This window comes from Citrus clementina, unplaced genomic scaffold, assembly GCF_000493195.1.
Source record: "Citrus clementina cultivar Clemenules unplaced genomic scaffold, Citrus_clementina_v1.0 scaffold_2, whole genome shotgun sequence".
In the NCBI taxonomy this organism is placed as follows: Eukaryota; Viridiplantae; Streptophyta; class Magnoliopsida; order Sapindales; family Rutaceae; genus Citrus; species Citrus x clementina.
In genome coordinates this window covers 25,617,886-25,638,062 of record NW_006262688.1, presented here as the reverse complement: position 1 = coordinate 25,638,062, position 20,177 = coordinate 25,617,886, and the positions used below count along the sequence as shown (strand labels likewise).

At 32.8% G+C, this 20,177-nt stretch overlaps 2 protein-coding genes across 2 annotated transcripts; both read left to right on the top strand.

Moving 5' to 3' along the window:
• Window positions 1-4,296: 4,296 nt before the first annotated feature.
• On the top strand, window positions 4,297-7,586 carry LOC18051645 (glutamate receptor 1.2). The gene is made up of 5 exons (XM_024190905.1): window positions 4,297-4,414; window positions 4,767-6,070; window positions 6,189-6,495; window positions 6,792-7,165; window positions 7,284-7,586. Exons 1-5 carry the CDS (start codon window positions 4,312-4,314, stop codon window positions 7,584-7,586), a joined length of 2,391 nt encoding a protein of 796 aa, XP_024046673.1. The 5' UTR covers window positions 4,297-4,311.
• Window positions 7,587-10,432: 2,846 nt separating this feature from the next.
• LOC18051644 (glutamate receptor 1.2) lies at window positions 10,433-15,696 on the top strand. The gene is made up of 6 exons (XM_006447893.2): window positions 10,433-10,727; window positions 12,407-13,698; window positions 13,786-14,092; window positions 14,221-14,606; window positions 14,692-14,963; window positions 15,594-15,696. Exons 1-6 carry the CDS (start codon window positions 10,433-10,435, stop codon window positions 15,694-15,696), a joined length of 2,655 nt encoding a protein of 884 aa, XP_006447956.2.
• Window positions 15,697-20,177: the final 4,481 nt, after the last annotated feature.

Below are 20,177 nucleotides of genomic sequence, written 5' to 3'. Positions count from 1 at the left end.
AGGGTCATAGTCTATCCTCAGTTAAATATGTTCCAGGAGGTTGTCATGCTTTTGCCAATTCCCTAGCGAAAGTTGCCTTAGAATATCAAAATCTTGTTCTATGGCTAGAAAAATTTTTAGATCAACTCATGATGCTATTTTTAAAGTTTGTTTAATGGAAAGTTTTAGTTTCTCTTAAAAAAAAGTCTTGAGCATGTAAGGAATAGTTTTGTTTTTAAAATAAGAAATTAGTATGAATTTAAAGACTTTATCATTGTTTTGGCTCTTACGCTATGAAAATAAGGGATTTTTTTGCTACAATTTTCTTCCAATATGAAAAAAATTAAGGATGGCAAAAAAGTCCGAGCTGGCCCAAACTCGAGCCTTCCATACAAGGGTCTGGACAAGAGTTTAGGAAAAAAAGCCTAAGACAGACCCGAGTCAAGTCCAAACCCTCTATTTAAAAAAAAAATTTATAAATTAGAATAATAAATTCAAATTTAAAAAATAATGAAAAAAAGTTTAAATCTCTAATTTATATGTCAATAATGAATTAAAAAACTTAAAATAATAATACTAAACTTTCTTTTAAATGTTAATTAATTAAGAGAGTGTTTGAATTAGAAAATCCAATACAAAAATATGAAATCTCTAAACTTTTATTTGCTTCATTTTTTGTTTATTATTTTATTTTAAAATATTTATTTACTTTAATTCATTTAATTATAACAACTTAATTATTATTAACTCATTTTAAATTCACACCAATTTAAAAAAATTTAAAAAAAGGTAAATGTCCAAACCCAACTCAAGTCGAACCGAAACCTACAATAAATCCGACCCAAACCCAACCCTTACATTTCTTCAAACTCAAGTTCAAAATCTTAATTTGTCAACCTAAAAATAATAATTCAATTCTATAGACAATCATAATTTTGCTTTCGCGCGGTGGTGTGAAATTAATTGTTGCAATTAATATCAGCAAGCCTATCTATTTGCCAACATTATTTTTCTTGGATTTCGGTATTTGCTTCCACAATGGTGAGCCAAAGGGTATCAATGTATTCTCTCACGGCAGACATCACATTCAATGGTCAAAGGTTTGCTCCAAAAAGGTCAGTATGAACTTAAATATAAAGTCAGTCTATCTATTTATGGGTTGGACAAATCTGAGGAGAGAACAGTAAGAATCACCCCATCTATAATGCATGTCTATCACTCTATTGTCTGTTGTTCACATTGTCCGACTTTTTTTATAAAAAAAAATTAAATACTGATATTTATAATCAAAGAGTTAACTACAGGTACATCATTTCTATCATGTTATAAGCTAAAATTATATTTCATATAATAGACATATCTATTCCATTATATATCTTTTTAAGGAAACCATTCTACACTCACTAATTTACCATTATGCCCAATTAATTTTTTTTCCCAATATATCATCCTTCACAATGTGACTAATGTTTCACAATTTCTCAAAAGAAATAATTACATTCTTCATATATTTTTTTCTTTGTGATGTTTACATCATGTTAGAAATCTAGATTAAGTTTTAAGAAACCCATCTTGAACTCCGGTTTCCGAAAAAGAAAATTAAAATAGAAATGTAGAATTTTCTAGAAAAAAAAAAATCTGATATACTTTTAAACTCTTATCTAGATTTAGTCTATCTCTTGAATTGGTACGGTTGACTTGTACAAAAACAGAAAGGATCAATGAAATTTTGTCACTCCGTGGAGAAGCATGAAAAATGATGTCAAGATTCGTTGCTTTTGCCAATGACCAGATTATGAGGGAAAGTTGGAAAGAAGAATTAAAATGAGAATAGAAAATTGATTTGACTAAAATTAATGGATTTAGTTAGCAGTTTGGTGTAAAGAAAGGAGAAAATGCATCAAAAAGAAAAAAAAATTGAAAAATGTGGGTATATCATTGAACACTCTTTTGAAGTCTTGAGGGTGCTTTTGGCACTTGAGTGGGTTTAATAAGCGAAATTTTAATTTTTAAAATTTAATTGAGAGTACGTTAATGGGTGTAGAGAATATAATACAGTCTAAATTTTTATTTTACGATGAATATTTTTTCTACCCATATTATTTTTTCAAGGGAGATGATTCTACTCTCACTGTATGTTTGGTAGGGATGGCAATGGGGAGGGGAGGGAAAGGGACCGATCTCCCCGTACCCATCCCCGATATTTTGCGTATGTCCCCATCCCCTCCCCGTCCCCGTCAGAATTACTTGAGAGAATCTCTATCCCCTCCCCGAATAATAACAGGGGATCCCCGAGGGTCCCCGATCCCCAAATAACTAATACATTTTTTTTCGATTTTGAGTTAATCATATTAAAATAAAAAATTCAAATAAAAGTAAAGTTCGAAATATATCTTACATTAATATCTATTACAAAAGTCACATACATTAAATTAGTAAGTAACGCAACATGCAAGGGATACAAACTTATTTTACAAACTATCATGAACAAATTAATAGTCTAATACAAAATTGTTACAAATAAAATCGACTATTCCCTTTACAACATAATAGTTAAATCGGAGCAAATCAAAAGTAAATATTAGATTAGATTAGATTAGATTAGATATTAAAATTGTGATTCGCTGTGGGCAATTATAACATCTAAAATTAAATAAAAAATAGATTTAAGTGTAAAATATTTAAAGAATATCAAAATTAAAAAAAATGTTTGGCTAATAAAATCTACTCGGTCTTTTTAATGTCATAAATAAAAATTTAGAACTTTAATTAGCTAATTAGGCCTAAAAGTTTAATAATATAAATATTTTGATATTTTTTATTTTTACCAATATTTATAATTTTATAATTTAAATTTTATAATTTATTTACTAGTAATTTTAAAAAATTAAAATTAAATTAAAAATTAAAATGGGGAAATGGGGAGGGGATGGGGATTCCACCTCATCCCCGTCCCCTCCCCGAATAAGAAATTGGGTAAAAAAATTTCCCCGCCCCCTCCCCGAATAAGAAATTGAATATGAAATTATCCTCATACTCTCCCCGAATTGGGAAAATTCCCAAGGATACCCGTCCCCGTGGGAATTTTTGCCATCCCTAATGTTTGGGAAGAAGGCAGAGAATTCCATTTTCGAACTCCAACTACTTCCCCCATTTTGCAACCAAGCCAATTTGATTGAGGATAGCCATTTTCTTCTATGCCAATAAATGGTAAACAGACTCAGGTCAACCCCCCGTAGGACAGCGAGTCAGCGACTCAGTTTTTCAAAAGGCTGCTAACTATTTTTTTTTTTGGGGGTCAAACTAAAAGAATAATTTTATTTATTTATTAAGTCATGTTTGGCATGCGGGTAGGCCTGGTCGGTACCAGCTCGTTTGGCCAATTGTTAGATGAATATTGAACTATTCTGGTCACTTGACCTTTGCATTCTAAGTTCAGCAAAATCAGAATCACTCCCCCCCAGGGTGTTTGAACAGGTCCGTGCTCTTTTTTTTTTTTAATTTAATTGTTTAAATATATTTTCATTAATTAATGCCGTCCGCCGACAACCACCATGAACAACCACTGGTATAGTGATTTGTCACCGACCGTCATTTTTCAAAAGCTTTGGATGTCAAATCTACCACTGTTGGAATCCTCGACTCCGGCTCTATGCAATGACACCAACATTATTGGAACTGGAGCTTTCGTTTGAAGTAGATCAAAAGTAAAAGTTTTGAAGTCCAAAATTTAGACGTATATTCACAACAAAAGCTTTGACCGTTGCATAGAATTTATGACAAGGATTCAGTGGTATAAAATACGACTTAAACAGACAAAATTAATAAATTCTACCAGTCGTTAGTTATGGCAAATGGTGGCTGCAAGTGGTTGTTATATTTTTAGTAAAAAATTAATAATAATGATTTAATAGTATTTAATAGTACAAAATATTAAAACACATTGTGCAATTTATTATATTACATTTAATATGTTATAATACAATCTAGTATAATACATCTACCGCCCCAATATTGTATTGCTTCTTCAACTTCGCTTTTCTTCTATAAGATGTTGACTGATGTAAGTAGCTTCTAATTATATATATACATATATATATATATATGATCATGTTCGGTTTCAATGATAATTGAGCGCTGATGGAGATTACGCCGAAGAAGCAGCAAGCGCTCTTTTTATCTTTGATCTTGCTTATTATTCATCTCTATCCATCGAGTTCGGAGCTTGAAAAAGTCAAGAATAATACAAGTTTAAATTCAGATGAGGTACACGTTGGAATCATCCTGGATATGAGATCATGGACAGGGAAGATCACCAATAGCTGCATTTCTATGGCCATTGCTGATTTTTATGCTGTAAACACTCACTGCAAAACAAGCCTCATTCTTCATTCGAGGGATTCTCAGGGTGATCCGTTTCATGCTTTAACTACAGGTAACATTACTTCACCGTATACTGCTTCATTTTTCAAAAAAGAAAAAGATAGGGGTAAATCTCAATTAACTATTTTTAGCTAAAAAAGTTGTTTGAAAATCACTCCGTTAAACCTTAAGGCATACTACTTGTTACAGCATATAACATAAATTCGTTAATTAATTTCACGTATCCCGTGCTCAGATAGATTGGATGGAAGTATGTGAAACTTTATTTGTACCATAAACATGTCATCAGAACCTTACAAATCTGAGCTATAATTCATTGTAATCTTATAGAACAAGATCTATGTGTTATATAAATCTATATATTTTATTGTAGCCATTAAAGTTGCATCTATTTTCAAGTGCAGCCTCGAATCTTATGCAAAATGTAGACTTGCAAGCAATAATCTGTATCGGAATGACGCCAACTGGAGCACAAATTTTGGCAGACTTAGGATCCAGAGCTAAAATTCCTATCATATCTCTCTTTACAACTCTCCCTAATTCTTTGACCTCGTATTCAATTCAAATTGATCAAGATGATGAAGCTTCTCAATCTCAAGCCAGAGGCATATCTGATTTTATCTCAGTCTTCAAATGGAAAGAAGTCATTCTCATCCATGAGGATAACACTTGGGGGAACGATAATACTATTCCTTATTTGTTTGATTCCCTGCATGATAATGATATTGATATTGCTCGAAGGACCTCCATTTCTTTGGCATCATCTACCCATGATCAAATCATCGAAAAGCTTTCAATGCTCAAGAGTTTAGACACGAAAGTATTTGTAGTGCATATGACGCATGCTCTTGCATCTCATCTATTTTTGAATGCTAAGAAGTTAGGAATGATGAGTAAAGGGTATGTATGGATTGCAACAGCCGCAACTATGAATTTCCTGCATTCCATGGACTCATTGGTTGTTGAGTCCAGCATGCAAGGGGTTGTGGGTTTCAGGCGTTATGTTCCAACGTCGAAGGAGCTTCACAATTTCACCCTCAGGTGGAGAAGGGAAATGTACCTTAATAATCCAAATGCTGAGGTTTCCGAATTAGATGCATATGGGATTCTTGCATATGATACTGTTTGGGCTGTAGCAAAAGCATCAGAAAAGCTCAAAACTGGTCAAGTTTCTGATGAAATATTTTATAAACAGATAGTAAACAATAGGTTCAGGGGTTTAAGCGGTGATTTTCAATTTGTAAACGGGAAACTAACTTCATCAAGAGAATTTGAAATTGTAAATGTGATAGGCAAAACCATAAAAAGAGTTGGTTTTTGGAATCCTACCACTGGGATGACAAAGGAAATGAATTCGTCGGTATTCATCAACAAGATGGATACTATTTCATCAACTTCACCAAATGATAAACTTGAAGTCATCATATGGCCAGGAGGGTCTGCAGCCATTCCAGCAGGTGTTGGTAAGATTAATAAGTTAAGGATTGGGGTACCAGTGAACGGACTTAAAGAATTCGTTAATGTAGTTTGGGATCCTCAATCCATCAACTCGACATTAACCGTCGAAGGCTTCTGTATAGACGTATTCAAGGCAGCCATCGACACTTTAACATTTGAAGTACCTTATGAGTTCATTCCATTTGTAGATGCCGGTGGACGAGTGGCTGCTGGGTCTTATTCTGATCTTATCGATCAGGTTTATTTTCAGGTACGTGACATTATATCCTAATACACACACACACATACATAAATACAAATTATAATTTATATATAATTTTCATTTATACATGTACGACATTTTGATCACGATTTATATGATAAACTAGAAATTTGATGCTGCGGTGGGAGATACAACAATTACTGCCAACAGATCTGTGTACGTTGATTTCACATTGCCATACACGGACATGGGCATTGGAATGATAGTCCCAATTGATCAGAACAACAACATGTGGATTTTCTTAAAGCCACTGAAACCAAATCTTTGGCTAACCATTGCCGCTTTATTTGTCTTGACCGGTTTCGTTGTGTGGATTATTGAACGTCCTGTCAACGACGAATTCCAAGGTTCACGGGCACATCAATTTGGGATGATATTTTGGTATTCGTTTTCAACTCTCGTATTTTCCCAGAGTAAGTACATACACCTATCCCAATATAAGTATGTATATGACTTCATATATATTACAGAAATTAAATTCTATCTAAATGAAATTATTTTCTCGATCGGCTATGACTATCCCTACCCAACACGACAGTTTCGACAATGTCAAATGATAAATTTTGTCAACTTTTATTGACTTTTTTTTCTTTTTGCTTCTAACAACTTTTATTGACTTTTAACCCATTTGTATGCTGTGGGTTACGTAACTCTGAGGTATTGTAGTTAGACCCTAATTTTTTTCTTTCAATAATTTTTGTTTGGTCAGGGGAAAAGCTATTTAGCAACTTGTCAAAGTTTGTAGTGATCGTATGGGTGTTTGTAGTGCTTATATTGAGCTCAAGCTACACGGCAACTTTAGCCTCTATGTTAACCATTCAACAGATTAAGTTGGCCTCAATGGACAATATAGGATCTCAACTAGGCTCGGTTGTACCAGGAGCTCTAAGCAACTTAAATTTTAAAGATTCCAGGCTCAAGAAATACAATTCTGCTGAAGAATATGCCAATGCTCTGTCCAAGGGGAGCATTTCTGCCATTGTTGATGAAATACCATACGTCAAGGCTTTCCTCTCTAAGTATTCTGCCCATTACACCACGGCTGCAGCCAAGTATACTACCAGTACCAATGGTTTTGGCTTTGTGAGTATCTCCTTTAAATTACGCACACACACACACACACACTTCATGCATATTATTGAAAATTAAGCAATTTTATATATACCGTCAATTTTTTTCTTATATTTTATATTAATTCCAGGTTTTTCAGAAGGGTTCACCATTGGTCCATGATATATCAAGGGCTATTGCAAGGCTAAGAGAAGAAGGGAATCTTGCAAAGATTGAAAATGTATGGTTTAATACCCAGCAATCAAGTAATTTTATGCACGAGGATTCCACTAGTAGTAACCCCTCCAGTCTGAGCCTCGCTAACTTTGGTGGCTTATTTCTTATAACAGGGATCTCTTCAACTCTAGCTCTTGTCATATCCTTAGTTACTTCAATTTATAAAAGGACTTTCTGGAGAACTGGAGAATTGAGGAAAACAGTACTTCCATTGTAATTTTAAATAAGGTTAAGAAATCAATGTAGGGCATATACTTTTAATTGTATTATATTAATTTATTGTTCTTTTACTAAACTATATATGGATCACGATTCTTTTATTATTTGAACTCTATTGAATAAAAATACATGTGAATGATTGGTGGTTAATAAATAAAAAAAATAAAAAAATTAAATTCATCATTAAAAATATATGTCACAAGATCTTTAAAATTAAAAAAGAAAAAAGAAAAAAGACTCATAGTAGGATAGGATTATCATCCACCATATATATGTGTTTTGAAGATTTTCAATCACACACAACGCCCTGTCAGATATTAACTCTCCATCCCAGAGTGCTGTAAGTGAAACTCATTTTGGATTCCAAGCATCTTTGGTCATTATATATTTAATTGAGTAATATTGGTGTAGAAATTATTTTGAACCCACTAAGCTTGACTAAAAATAGATTATTGATTGGGCAAGTCTGAAATGGGCCTCTTCGAAAAATTTATGGCCCAACCTAACGGTGTCAACTCGAGGATCCATAGTATGTCAGTCAGGCACTTGGGCTAGTAACGAGATAGTTTGCCATCTGTACGGTGAATTTTGTGATTTGGTATTTGGATTAATAACTGCGATCACGACTACTGGTGACAAAATAATTTTTTTTGGATAAGGAAAAAATAATTTATTTATATCATATCAAAAACGTTTTTATATCTATGACCTGTACATATAATATGTAAGTTTGTCTATTAATTGCCTGGTTATGACTACTAAATACTAATAACAAAATAATTTTTTTTTGTTTTTATATCTTATCAAAAGTGTTTTTACATCTATAACATGTACATATTTGTATTGCCCGTTGTTCGCCTTGCCCTGCGTTTTTGTTTTAATTTAAATACTGATATTTCGTAATCAACGAGTTGACTACGTCATTTCTATTAGAATAGGTTAAAATTCTACTTAATATACTAATTGACACATCTACCCCACTATATTTTTCATTAGAGAACAATTCTACCCTCACCATATTTATTGGGATGGAGGTTTAAGAGTCCCATAGTGAGACACCAACCACTTCCCTCCACTGCTACTGAGGAAAATTGATTGATAAATATATGTAGTAGCAACTGCAAGGAAAAAAGAGGAAAGAAAAATACTGAGAATACCAATATACTATTATAATGCTGGTGATATGGGAAGTCTTAAGGAAGTAAATAATAATTAAAAATAATAATAATAATAAATTTTAATGGTGACACAATTACGATTAAAATAATTATAAAATTGTATAGTATTGTGATGTCAATTAAAAAATAATACTAATGTTTTACTTAATATTGTATCATAGGACTTGACTAGCTTGTATCATATAATTTTACAGTTGTTTTGTTACTGTTGTGTCAGATTTTTCGGATCAAATACCAATACTCAAAGAAAAATGATAACTGAACTAAAGGACGACAAAATGAAGACAGAACGTCAGCATGTTGCTACCGATTAGTGACTTATAATTTACTTCTTCTTGAACCCACGGAGAGGACAAGAAAGAAAGGAGTTGTTTCTTACTTCATTTTGTCTTCTCTCAGTCTAAATATAGCAGGCCTCATACTCAAATTTATTTGTACTAAAGACAAAGTAGGCTAACTGATTTCGGGACACAGTGGTTTCAAGGTGATGACTCTTGAACAACCAATCAAAAGTTGCTCAAGTCATAAATCATCCGTCTCGTGTACATGCAAGCGGCGTGCATAGCCAAAGCAACCATCATCAGATCATTTTTTCACCAGATTTGCCTCCATTTATTACCACACTTGACGAGAATTTAGCCAAGTCTTTCCACACACACAAACCAATGGTAACAAGCGGTGTAATATCTTCCAATGGTAACAAGCGGTGCACACTTGGCTAACTTTTCTATCCCATTACATACACAATTTAAGTAGCCATTTTTTTCATGAAAGACTCAAGTAGTCAACTCCTGTTCCGACAGCTGTTCGCAGTTGTTCTTTAAGGTGCAACCTAACCTCCCGGGTCATCTCTGACCTGTTTTTATGTGGCACGTTGTCACATGGTTGTTGTGGAATCCTATTCGTCAGGGTAGTAGTTATTATAGTCAAACAATTTTTTAATTTTCATTCGCTTTTAGAAGTGGTTCACAAAATGAATCAGGATTCTCTCCTGATCTGATTATGTCATGAGTAAATAACTCAATTACTGATTGATTGTTAATAAATAAAAAAATAAATTAAATTAAATCTTACCCATACACTATAACTAAAAGACATATGACAAAAAATCATTAAAAACTCAGTAATGCTTAGAGATCCTGTTCCCCACTAAATGAGCACAATCACTGAACCTTCGTTTGGCATGTTTGGGTGAGCACTTGTTGCTATCATTTAGCTGAGTCCAAAGATGAATAAAAGCAGTGAATTAATTTTCTTCAAAGCTCGTCTAGTATTGGAGGCCTTGGTCTTCCTCGAAATAGATCAGGTTCAGTTGTTCATTCTTTATTTAGCTGACTTCTACAATAGGAAAAAAAAAAAAAAGATCTTGGAAGGCTTTGATTCCTTATACAGAACAATTACAAAGTCAGTTACGTTGACACATAACACACATCAAGCAAACCTGAAGAACCCAGTCCAGAAAGGCTGCTATATTAAAACGTCTTGAATTAGTTTTCTTTTGTGAAACTATAGAATAATCGTACTCCCTCTTGCTGTCCCAATCTTGTATTGCCTCTTGGAGACTTGGACCTTTTTTTTTTATTAATTTCGATATTGACTGTGGACATTGCTCCTAATTCTATAATTATGAACAAGTTCGGTTTCAATGATAATTAGGCGCTGATCGATGGAGCTTAAGGGGAAGAAGGAGCAAGCCTTTTTTTCATCTTTAATCTTGCTTATTATCCATCTCTGTCCATCGTGCTCGGAGCTTGAAAAAGTCAAGAATAATACAAGTTTCACTGCAGATGAAGTGCACGTCGGAGTCATCCTTGATATGCGATCATGGTCAGGGAAGATCAGCAATAGCTGCATTTCCATGGCCATTGCTGATTTTTATGCCCTAAATACTCACTACAAAACAAGGCTTGTTCTTCACTCGAGGGATTCTCAAGGTGATCCACTTCATGCTTTATCTACAGGTAACATTATTTCACCGTACACAGTTGTTTTTTTTCCTATTTATACATGTATATTAACACAGGGATCGGCTAAGCCCAAATTAAATTTTTTAGCCAAAAAAATACTACTTAAAAAACCATCCACTCAAATCCTCGGGCATATTACTTATTAGAGATGCATGACTTTAAATCTATAGTTAATTTCAAGCATAAATCTATAGTTAATTTCAAGCATGCATTGCGTAGATAGATTGGATTGAAGTACATGAAATTTAATGCTACACCATAAACATGTCATCAGAACCTTAAAAACCCACTATATATTTAAGGGTTACCTTATTGTAAAATTTGTGTACACACACATAATGGCGGACCTAACCAATTCGATTAGGGGAGGCTTGGTTCAAAAATTTATTTCAAATTGGAGGAAATTATTCTGTACTGTTCACTTAACTCATATTTATTCTTTTCTTTTTAGATTTTAAAAGTAATAACAATAAATTAAAAGAAATTTGAACATTTAAAATTATGTGGTTGTAGAGATAGGAACCTAAGTCTCTAAAGCTCCAAAGTAAAATTCTTACAACTAAACCATACGTAAATCTGCATAAATATTCAGTTTACAACGTTGTAAAAATCAATTTACAACATCATAAATCCATCTTAAACTTTTATCTCGATTGAAATTTTTTTCATATAGATAGTCCTTATCAAGTGCGAACGCCATCATTTTTTCGGGGAAATTATCCATCGACCATCTGTTTTTTCGAGCTTTTTCAAAAATACATAATTTTTTTTACTGAATTTCACTTGAAGTTAAATTATTTTGCACCTATCCACTTCTGTCTTCAAACTGTTAAGAGAACTAATGGAATATTGTATAAATGACTTTTTTACCCTCAACTATAAAAGGTAAATTATCCACCGACCACCTTTTTTTCACATTTAAAAAAAAAACACAATTCTTAATTTTTTTTTTCTGAACTCCACTTGAAGTTATATTGTTTTGCATCTGGCCACTTCTGTGTCATTGCGAAATGATAATTTTACCCTTATAATGTCAGCAAAGTTCTAACAGTATTATAACGGGAGTGGACCAATGAAAAAAATGTTAAGTTTAAGTAAAATTCAGCCAAAAAAAAAAGAATTGTGTATTTTTGAAAAAAATCCGAAAAAATAGGTGGTCGGTGGATAATTATCCTTTTTTTATGCGGACATACTATTAAGTCATATGATTTAATTGAGTTAGTGTAAACACTATTAAACCGTATACCTTAGCGTGTATGAAAAAAAAATGAGAGTGCCTGTATATTATATATATATATATATATATATATATATATATTTTGGATTGAAGTGTATGAATTTCGTACTTTATAAAACGTAGGACAACTTTCACACGTAGTGAAACCTTTACTATAGTATTGTAAAAGTGTGAAAACGCACATTTACAATTTTGTAAAAGATTTTACAATATTGTAAAAATCTTCTTACATTTTTTAAATTCTTGGATTCTCTTACCAGAAAATTTTCACACACACACATACATTTAATATATATATATATATATAATTTTATACCATAAACATGTCATCAGAAACTTATAAAAACAACTATATTCTAATCTTATAGAATAAGATCTGTGTTAACAACTATATATATTATTTTTGCCATTAAAGTTGCATCTATTTCAAGTGCAGCCTTGAATCTCATGCAAAATGTAGAATTGCAAGCAATAATTTGCATAGAAATGACACCAACTGGGGCACAAATTTTGGCGGACTTAGGATCCAGAGCCAGAATTCCTGTCGTTTCTCTCTTTGCAGCTCTCCCTAATTCTTTGACGTCGTATTCTGTTCAAATTGATCAAGGTGATGAAGCTTCTCAATCTCAAGCCCAAGGCATAGCTGCTCTTATCTCAGTCTTCAGATGGAAACAAGTGATTCTCATCTATGAGGATAATACTTGGGGGATTGATAATACTATTCCTTATGTTTTTGATTCTTTACATGATGCCAATATTGACATTGCTCGAAGGATGGCCATTTCTAAGTCATCATCTACAAGTGATGAAGCCATCAAAAAGCTTTCAATGCTCAAGAGTTTAGAAACAAAAGTATTTGTGGTGCACATGTCGCATGCTCTTGCATCTCATCTCTTTTTGAATGCTAAGAAGTTAGGAATGATGAGTAAAGGGTATGCATGGATTATAACATCTTCAACTATGGATTTCCTGCATTCAATGGACTCATCGGTTGTTGAGTCCATGCAGGGAGTTCTGGGTTTCAAGCGTTATGTTCCAGCATCGAAGGAGCTTCACAATTTCACCGTAAGGTGGAGAAGGGAATTGTACCTAAATAATCCAAATGCTGCGGTATCCGAATTAGATGTATATGGGATTCTTGCATATGATACTGTTTGGATTCTGGCAATAGCATCAGAAAAGCTGAAAACTGATCGGGTTCCTGATGAAACATTTTACAAGCAGATAATAAACAGCGGGTTCACGGGTTTAAGCGGTAATTTTCAACTAATAAACGGGAAATTAACTTCATCAGGAGCATTTGAGATTGTAAATGTGATAGGTACGACCTTAAAAAGAGTTGGGTTTTGGAGTCCAATCACTGGGATCTCAAAGGAAATGAATTCATCAGTACTCTTCAACAAGATGAATATTAGTTCACCCTCACCAAATGATGATGAACTTGAAGCCGTTATATGGCCAGGAGGATCTGCAGCCATTCCAGAAGGTGGTGGTAAGAATAATAAGTTAAGGATAGGGGTTCCAGTGAATGCTTTTAAAGAACTTGTCCATATTGCGGCTCGGGATCCTCAAGGAACATTTATCGTTGAAGGCTTCTGTATAGACGTATTCAAGGCAGCCATTGACTCTTTAACGTTTGAAGTACCTTACCAGTTCATTCCATTTGAGGATGAAAGTGGACGAATGGCTGGATCGTATAATGATCTTATCCATCAGGTTTATTTAAAGGTACGTGAGCGAGTATATATATTATAAATTTTAATTTACATTTAACTTTATTTTACACATGTTGACCATGATTAATTGATAAACTAGGAATTTGATGCTGTGGTGGGGGATACAACAATTACTGCCAATAGATCTTTGTACGTTGATTTCACATTGCCATACACGGACATGGGCATTGGAATGATAGTCCCAATTGATCAGAGCAACAACATTTGGATTTTCTTGAAGCCACTTGAACCAAATCTTTGGCTAACCACTGCAGCATTATTTCTCTGGACTGGTTTTGTCGTCTGGATTATTGAACGTCCAGTCAATGATGAATTCCAAGGTTCGCGGGCGCAACAATTTGGGATGATATTTTGGTATTCTTTCTCAACACTCGTATTTTCTCAGAGTAAGTACACGTATATGTAATATGTATCCCAATACACACACACACACACACACACATACACACTTTAATTATATATATATTACATAAATTAATTACTTTGTAAAGGGGCATTAATTTTTTTTTTTCAGGGGAAAAGCTATTTAGCAACTTGTCAAAGTTTGTAGTGATCGTATGGTTGTTTGTAGTGCTTATATTGAGCTCAAGCTACACGGCAACTTTAGCCTCTATGTTAACCATTGAACAGATTAAGTTGGCCTCAATAGACAATATAGGATCTCATCTGGGCTGGGTTGTACCAGGAGCTCTAAGCAACTTAAATTTTAAAGATTCCAGGCTCAAGAAATACAATTCTGCTGAAGAATATGCCAATGCTCTGTCCAAGGGGAGTAAAAATGGTGGCTTTTCTGCCATTATTGATGAAATGCCCTACATAAAGGCCTTCCTTGCCAAGTATTCTGCCCATTACACCTTGACTGTACCCAAGAATACCACCAGTACCAATGGTTTTGGCTTTGTGAGTATCTCTACTAACAATATTATATTTAACTAATTAACCTCATACAGATTACGTGTAACTGAATTTTTTATGTATCCTCCAGGTTTTTCAAAAGGGTTCACCACTGGTTCATGACATATCAAAGGCTATTGCAAGGTTAAGAGAAGAAGGGACTCTTACAAAGATTGAAAATGAATGGTTTATTGACAGACAATCAAGTTTTATGCATAAGGATTCCATTAGTGATAACCCATCTAGTCTGAGCCTAGCCAACTTTGGCGGTTTATTTCTTATTACAGGGATCTCTTCAACTCTAGCTCTTGTTATATTCTTGCTTCCTTCAATTTACAAAAAAATGCTTTCTGGAAAGGTGGGGTATTGGAAAGAAAAACTAGTACTTCATTGTAAATTGTAATTATCATTAAGGTAGGGCATCCATTTTAGGTTGCATTTCATTAATTCATCACTCTTTTACTAGATTATATATATATATGTCCGTTTTAATAATCTTCAATCACGTAAGACCATTTCAAATATTACCTATCCATCTCAGAGTGCTGAAGTAGATTCCAAACATCTATAATCATTATATATTTATTTATTAAAATCTTGATGTTATGTGTGTTGTCACACATGTTATAGTGCGCGACGGAATATGTATCAAGAATTTATTAACAGGGTTACACAACTCACAAAAATAATCCAAACAAATAAATTTTAACACGTATGCCGCCGTGCATCAGATCGAACTTCTTACTTATTGAGTTATATAAGAATATAGAAATTATTTTGGACTCACTTAGCTAGTGAGCATTTTGCACCCACTAAGCCAGTAAGCTTTACTGATCATAAACTAGATTATTGGCTGCACAACAGTCTAAAATGGGCCTTGTGGAAAATAATTTTAGCCCAACCCAATGGGATCAACTGAAGAGGATCCACATGAATCTAATAGGGTAATAGGTACAAAACTTAGAGTTGATTTGACAGTTCTTTGTGAGGCAGGCATGCTGGACAGCTGGCAATTGGTAAAGGAGTCGCTTTCGTTTCTGAGTCCGGATTCGACTATTTTCACCCTTCGGCTTCCCGCACCGTTCTAGAGTCATAAAAACGATTTGATTTTAAAAGTTATATAATCGTTCGTAATATATTTTAGAAAACGTAAGGCCACGCACATCAGGTAAAGTCTTAATTAATTTTATAAGTTATATTGCCTATAAATTTATTTTGTGTTTATTTTTTAAAGTGAGAGTGAGTAGTATAAATTTTTTGAAGTGAGAGTATTTATTTACATATTTTGAGAGAGGATTGAGCATCTCACTTCGTGAGCCTCATCAATTTTTAGAATAAAATTATACCTCTTTTATTAAATTTAATAAAATAAAATAAATAATATTATTATATTAATAAAAAATTAATAATATTACTATATATTATATTTATTTAAAAATATAATATTATTATATTTATTTAATATCAATAATTAATAATAAAAATAGTTTATTCTAAGAAAATATTAATTCCGTACTATGTTAATAGTAAAAAATTTTATTTATATTGCCCTTATCGATAATTTTTAATTTACATAATTAAAATTAAAATTAATAAAAAATTGTGATGTACATAATTAAGAATATTAATAATTATTATAAATTTACAAATACAATAAAATAAATTTTTATTCATCAAATATATTTTTTATTAACTTTGTAATTAAAAACTACAATTCTTTAACAAGGGTAAAATTATAATTTGAAACTATTTACTCTCAATCCAAGACAAAGTAAACACATAAATTAGATTTTGATCTTCATTCTATGTTTCTATTTCAGTGTAAATAAACAACTTACTCCCACTCTTACTCCACACTCTCAATCACAAGATCCCCACTCTTCAGGATTCTCACTCCAATCCAAAATATAAATCTAAAATGTAAATGTTACCTTAAGCAACCAGTTAATAAATCTAAGGACAAAATACAGCTTTACAACACAACAAAAAGTTTGATTAAAAAATATTAAAAACTATACAAATCTTCTTATTTCGTTGAAAATTATATTGTGTTTTCGTTTAGCACACACCAAACTCTTTTTTATGGTACAGTTTTTGCCAAATTACTTTTTTCATAGATAATAGGATCACATAGAGTATATCTTACTGAAATAAGGGAAGCTTTCATGCAATGGTATGTGTGATATGAGGAAGAAACAAGAAAAATAACAATAAAATTATTGATTATTAGTTGGCATTTAATAGTACCAATATGGTTATTGATTCATATAGAAGAAAGAACCAAGATAAGTAAGATTCCACCCAAACTAGGGGGATATATTGATTTATATTTACAGATAAAATTCTCTTGCAAATACAATGCAAGGACGGAGATAATAAAATTTTATGATGTACATTCTGTAATTTGCGGACACTTCTGACTCCAAGACTCCAGCATCCACTTAAAAGTAAAAAGCTAACTCAAACCACCACCCAACGGCACTTTTGTTTCTCAAACTACACTCCATACCTCCACATACAAGTTACTCAATGCCCTAGTGAATCAGTGATCATCAAGAGTATATTATATAGGACGCAACAAAATGTTACTCATTACACTTTTCAACATCCAACAGTTCGTGCAAAACAAAAGACAGCAAAAATGCAGCATGCTGAAATCTTTGCAGTTATATATATGACAAGTATCTAACCCAGCATTAGAAGCAGCTCTTTCTTAATGTGTATGTTAGTCGGGGACTGTGTAGACACAGGAATAACTTGCATTTGGGATGTACAACCAAAATACTTCGCCACAAAAAATATAATTAATCAGCAGCTTTAGGTCCTTCCTTTGCCATGCATCCATCTCTTGACCAGCAAAAGATTCTTCCAAGATTCAAATGATATGCCGATTACTCCTGTTCGGGCTACTTTCTCGCCAGGATTCTCTACATGCTTGCCATATGCATAACATCGGTTCCATTTCCTTCCAATTTGAGAAATCACCAAAGACTTCTAAATTAAAATGTAGAAAACCTAAAAAACAATGAGCAAATAACAACCTCGTTCTTCAAGCCATCGTATACTCATTGATTTTCTATTTGTGAAGGTACATCAACAAATGTTTAGAAATTATTAAGAAAACTACAGAAATTGTTGGCTGAATGAAAGACCTATTTTGTCTCCATGAAGGGACAAGCAGTGAGTTTAGACTTACAATCAACCGAATCTCCAAGGTAACATGATGGAGAAGTCAACTGTAAGATATTCAAAAGATCAAAGGCAGTACCCTTGCATGAACCATTCCGCTCAATGACCATCAAAAGGCCTATTTCGTCTCCATCAAGCAAGAACTTCAACGTGTCTCGCAAATGAAGAAAAAGAGAAAAGGAAATACTCAATAATAGAGCCCATCTTTTTTCTCATGGCAGTGGCAACCTTCTACAATGCAAAATGATTTCATTTATATAACAGTTCAAGAAAGTGAATGAATAACCAAGCTCATTGTACAGATTACCTCATCCAAGTGAAGCCAGCCATAAAGCCAAATTAATGCAGTTGGCACAGAAAGTGAATCAGATTTTCTATTCAACTCCGCCCAAGTATAGATTTTGATTTTTGACCCTGATGTTCAAGATGAAACATGCGTCACTGGTTTAAAAAAAAAATGTTATATAAACTGTTGTAACACTAAAGTAAATTGCATACATATACTAAATGCAAAAACAAATGGACCTTTTGCTATTTTTATATCCATTATAACCTGGTAAATATAATGTTTGATAAAGACTTGTATAGTTTAAAGTTCTTTCAGATTGAGTTTTTTCGGATTGAGCTTTGGCATAGATTGAATAAGTCTTTCATCCATGTCCAAAAAATCCAGTTTTCAAACAAAAGCAAGGTTTGATGATGTAGCATTCGAGAATAACCCAAGATCTTTGAATCTGCAAACCTGCATGAGATAAAACTTGAAGTATATCATCAACTTAGTCAGAAGCAAGAAAACCATAACTTCATGTGCATACATGTTCCATGGCGTCAATGAACGATACTAACGTACAAATTGTGGCTTGGCAATTACCATACAAGAAAGTATGATAGCTTGCTTAATTAGTGATTACTATTGCTGCACAGATGACTTAAATTAGAAGAATTAATGCTACACATGCATAATTTGAAATATAAAAGTCATATCAGAGCTGATCTGCTGGTTAATTTGGTACCCCTGTAAGACTTTCCTATGAATATTAGAATAATTTACAACAACCTCTACGGTGCTAAGTCAATTACCACCTCATATCCCAAGTTCATATGCATAGCATTATTGGAAATGGAATACTTGTCTGGAAAAGATGGGATGCAAACATTAGAGCAAATACTTACAAATATTAGAAATACACAAATCGAGTAAAAGTTTTCACTTACCCTATAACAATGATCTATTTATTTTATTAATGGTAGGAAAAATGATCCATAAAAGAATATATATATATATATTTGAAAAAAAGGTTCCATTGTGCTTGATTGACATTAGGCCATCAACCAAACTAAATGTTTGATATCTAGATAAATATGATATGAGGAACAATAACAATCCAAACCCATAGTGATATGAATTATTGTGGGGGAAAAAAAATATATCCTGTAGGTTATGTACCCTCTTTATTTAATTTATTCATCATACATTCTTGTGTATTATAGTAAGTGCTAAAAAATAGAAAGAACTTAAGGCTGAAACCTTAAAACCTAAAAATTTCTCTCAGAAAGGGAAAAAAAATGAAATAGTCAAAATATTTACACAACATAAGAAAATAGGCAAAATAAAGAAGTGGATAGAGAAAAGCAACTAAAAATCTCCTTCAATTTTTTTTTTCATCTTCGCAGCACTAAATACTATGTTAGCGTCATGTATGAAGAATGCTTTATGTTCGGACCAACAAAAGGAAATCCATGTTGGTCACAGCCTCTCAATACCAGAACAACAGATCCTATTAGATATTAATGGCAGTGAGCTGGTTGTTTCTTCCATTTCAAAATTATTTACACTTACACAATATGCTTAGCCAGTTAATTTTTTGTTTTTCCTAACTCTAAAAATTATTACACCACCTTGCTTCAAAGCATCAAAAGTATTTGAAATTCATCTTTTACAATAAAAATCAACAATAAAATTGATGAATCTAAATAATATGACGTAAGATAGAAAAACTACAAACCTTTATAATAAATGATAAGAATACCTCAAATCTGAATTTCAGCTTTGAAAATTAAGAATACAGAATCACCTGCTTCAGTTCAGTTGATATTATAGAGTGCCGACAGACAATATTCAACTGCTTTAAGCAAATTTTATGACAATGGTAGAGAGCACGCTAGTAGACAGCCTTGCCATTTGCACGAATGCTGACAGGTGTGCTCTCTCTCATTGTCAAGCAAATTTGTATTGAGTCTGGGCAAGGATTATATATCTGCATAAAAAAGTAATAATACAATCAGAAAACCTTCTAATAGAACTTCCAAAATCAACTTTGTTTAATCTAATGGCAGATGGACAACAACCAATACTTTGAATTTCAATTACCATATTTACTTATATTG

Coding starts and splice junctions, on each gene's coding strand:
- LOC18051645 (XM_024190905.1), top strand. CDS start 4,312: ATGGCCATTGCTGATTTTTATGCTGTAAACACTCACTGCAAAACAAGC. Junction 6,071..6,188: donor TCGATCAGGTTTATTTTCAG/GTACGTGACATT, acceptor ATGATAAACTAG/AAATTTGATGCTGCGGTGGG. Junction 6,496..6,791: donor AACTCTCGTATTTTCCCAGA/GTAAGTACATAC, acceptor TTGTTTGGTCAG/GGGAAAAGCTATTTAGCAAC.
- LOC18051644 (XM_006447893.2), top strand. CDS start 10,433: ATGGAGCTTAAGGGGAAGAAGGAGCAAGCCTTTTTTTCATCTTTAATC. Junction 14,607..14,691: donor GTACCAATGGTTTTGGCTTT/GTGAGTATCTCT, acceptor TGTATCCTCCAG/GTTTTTCAAAAGGGTTCACC. Junction 14,964..15,593: donor ATGCTTTCTGGAAAGGTGGG/GTATTGGAAAGA, acceptor TTTGTGAGGCAG/GCATGCTGGACAGCTGGCAA.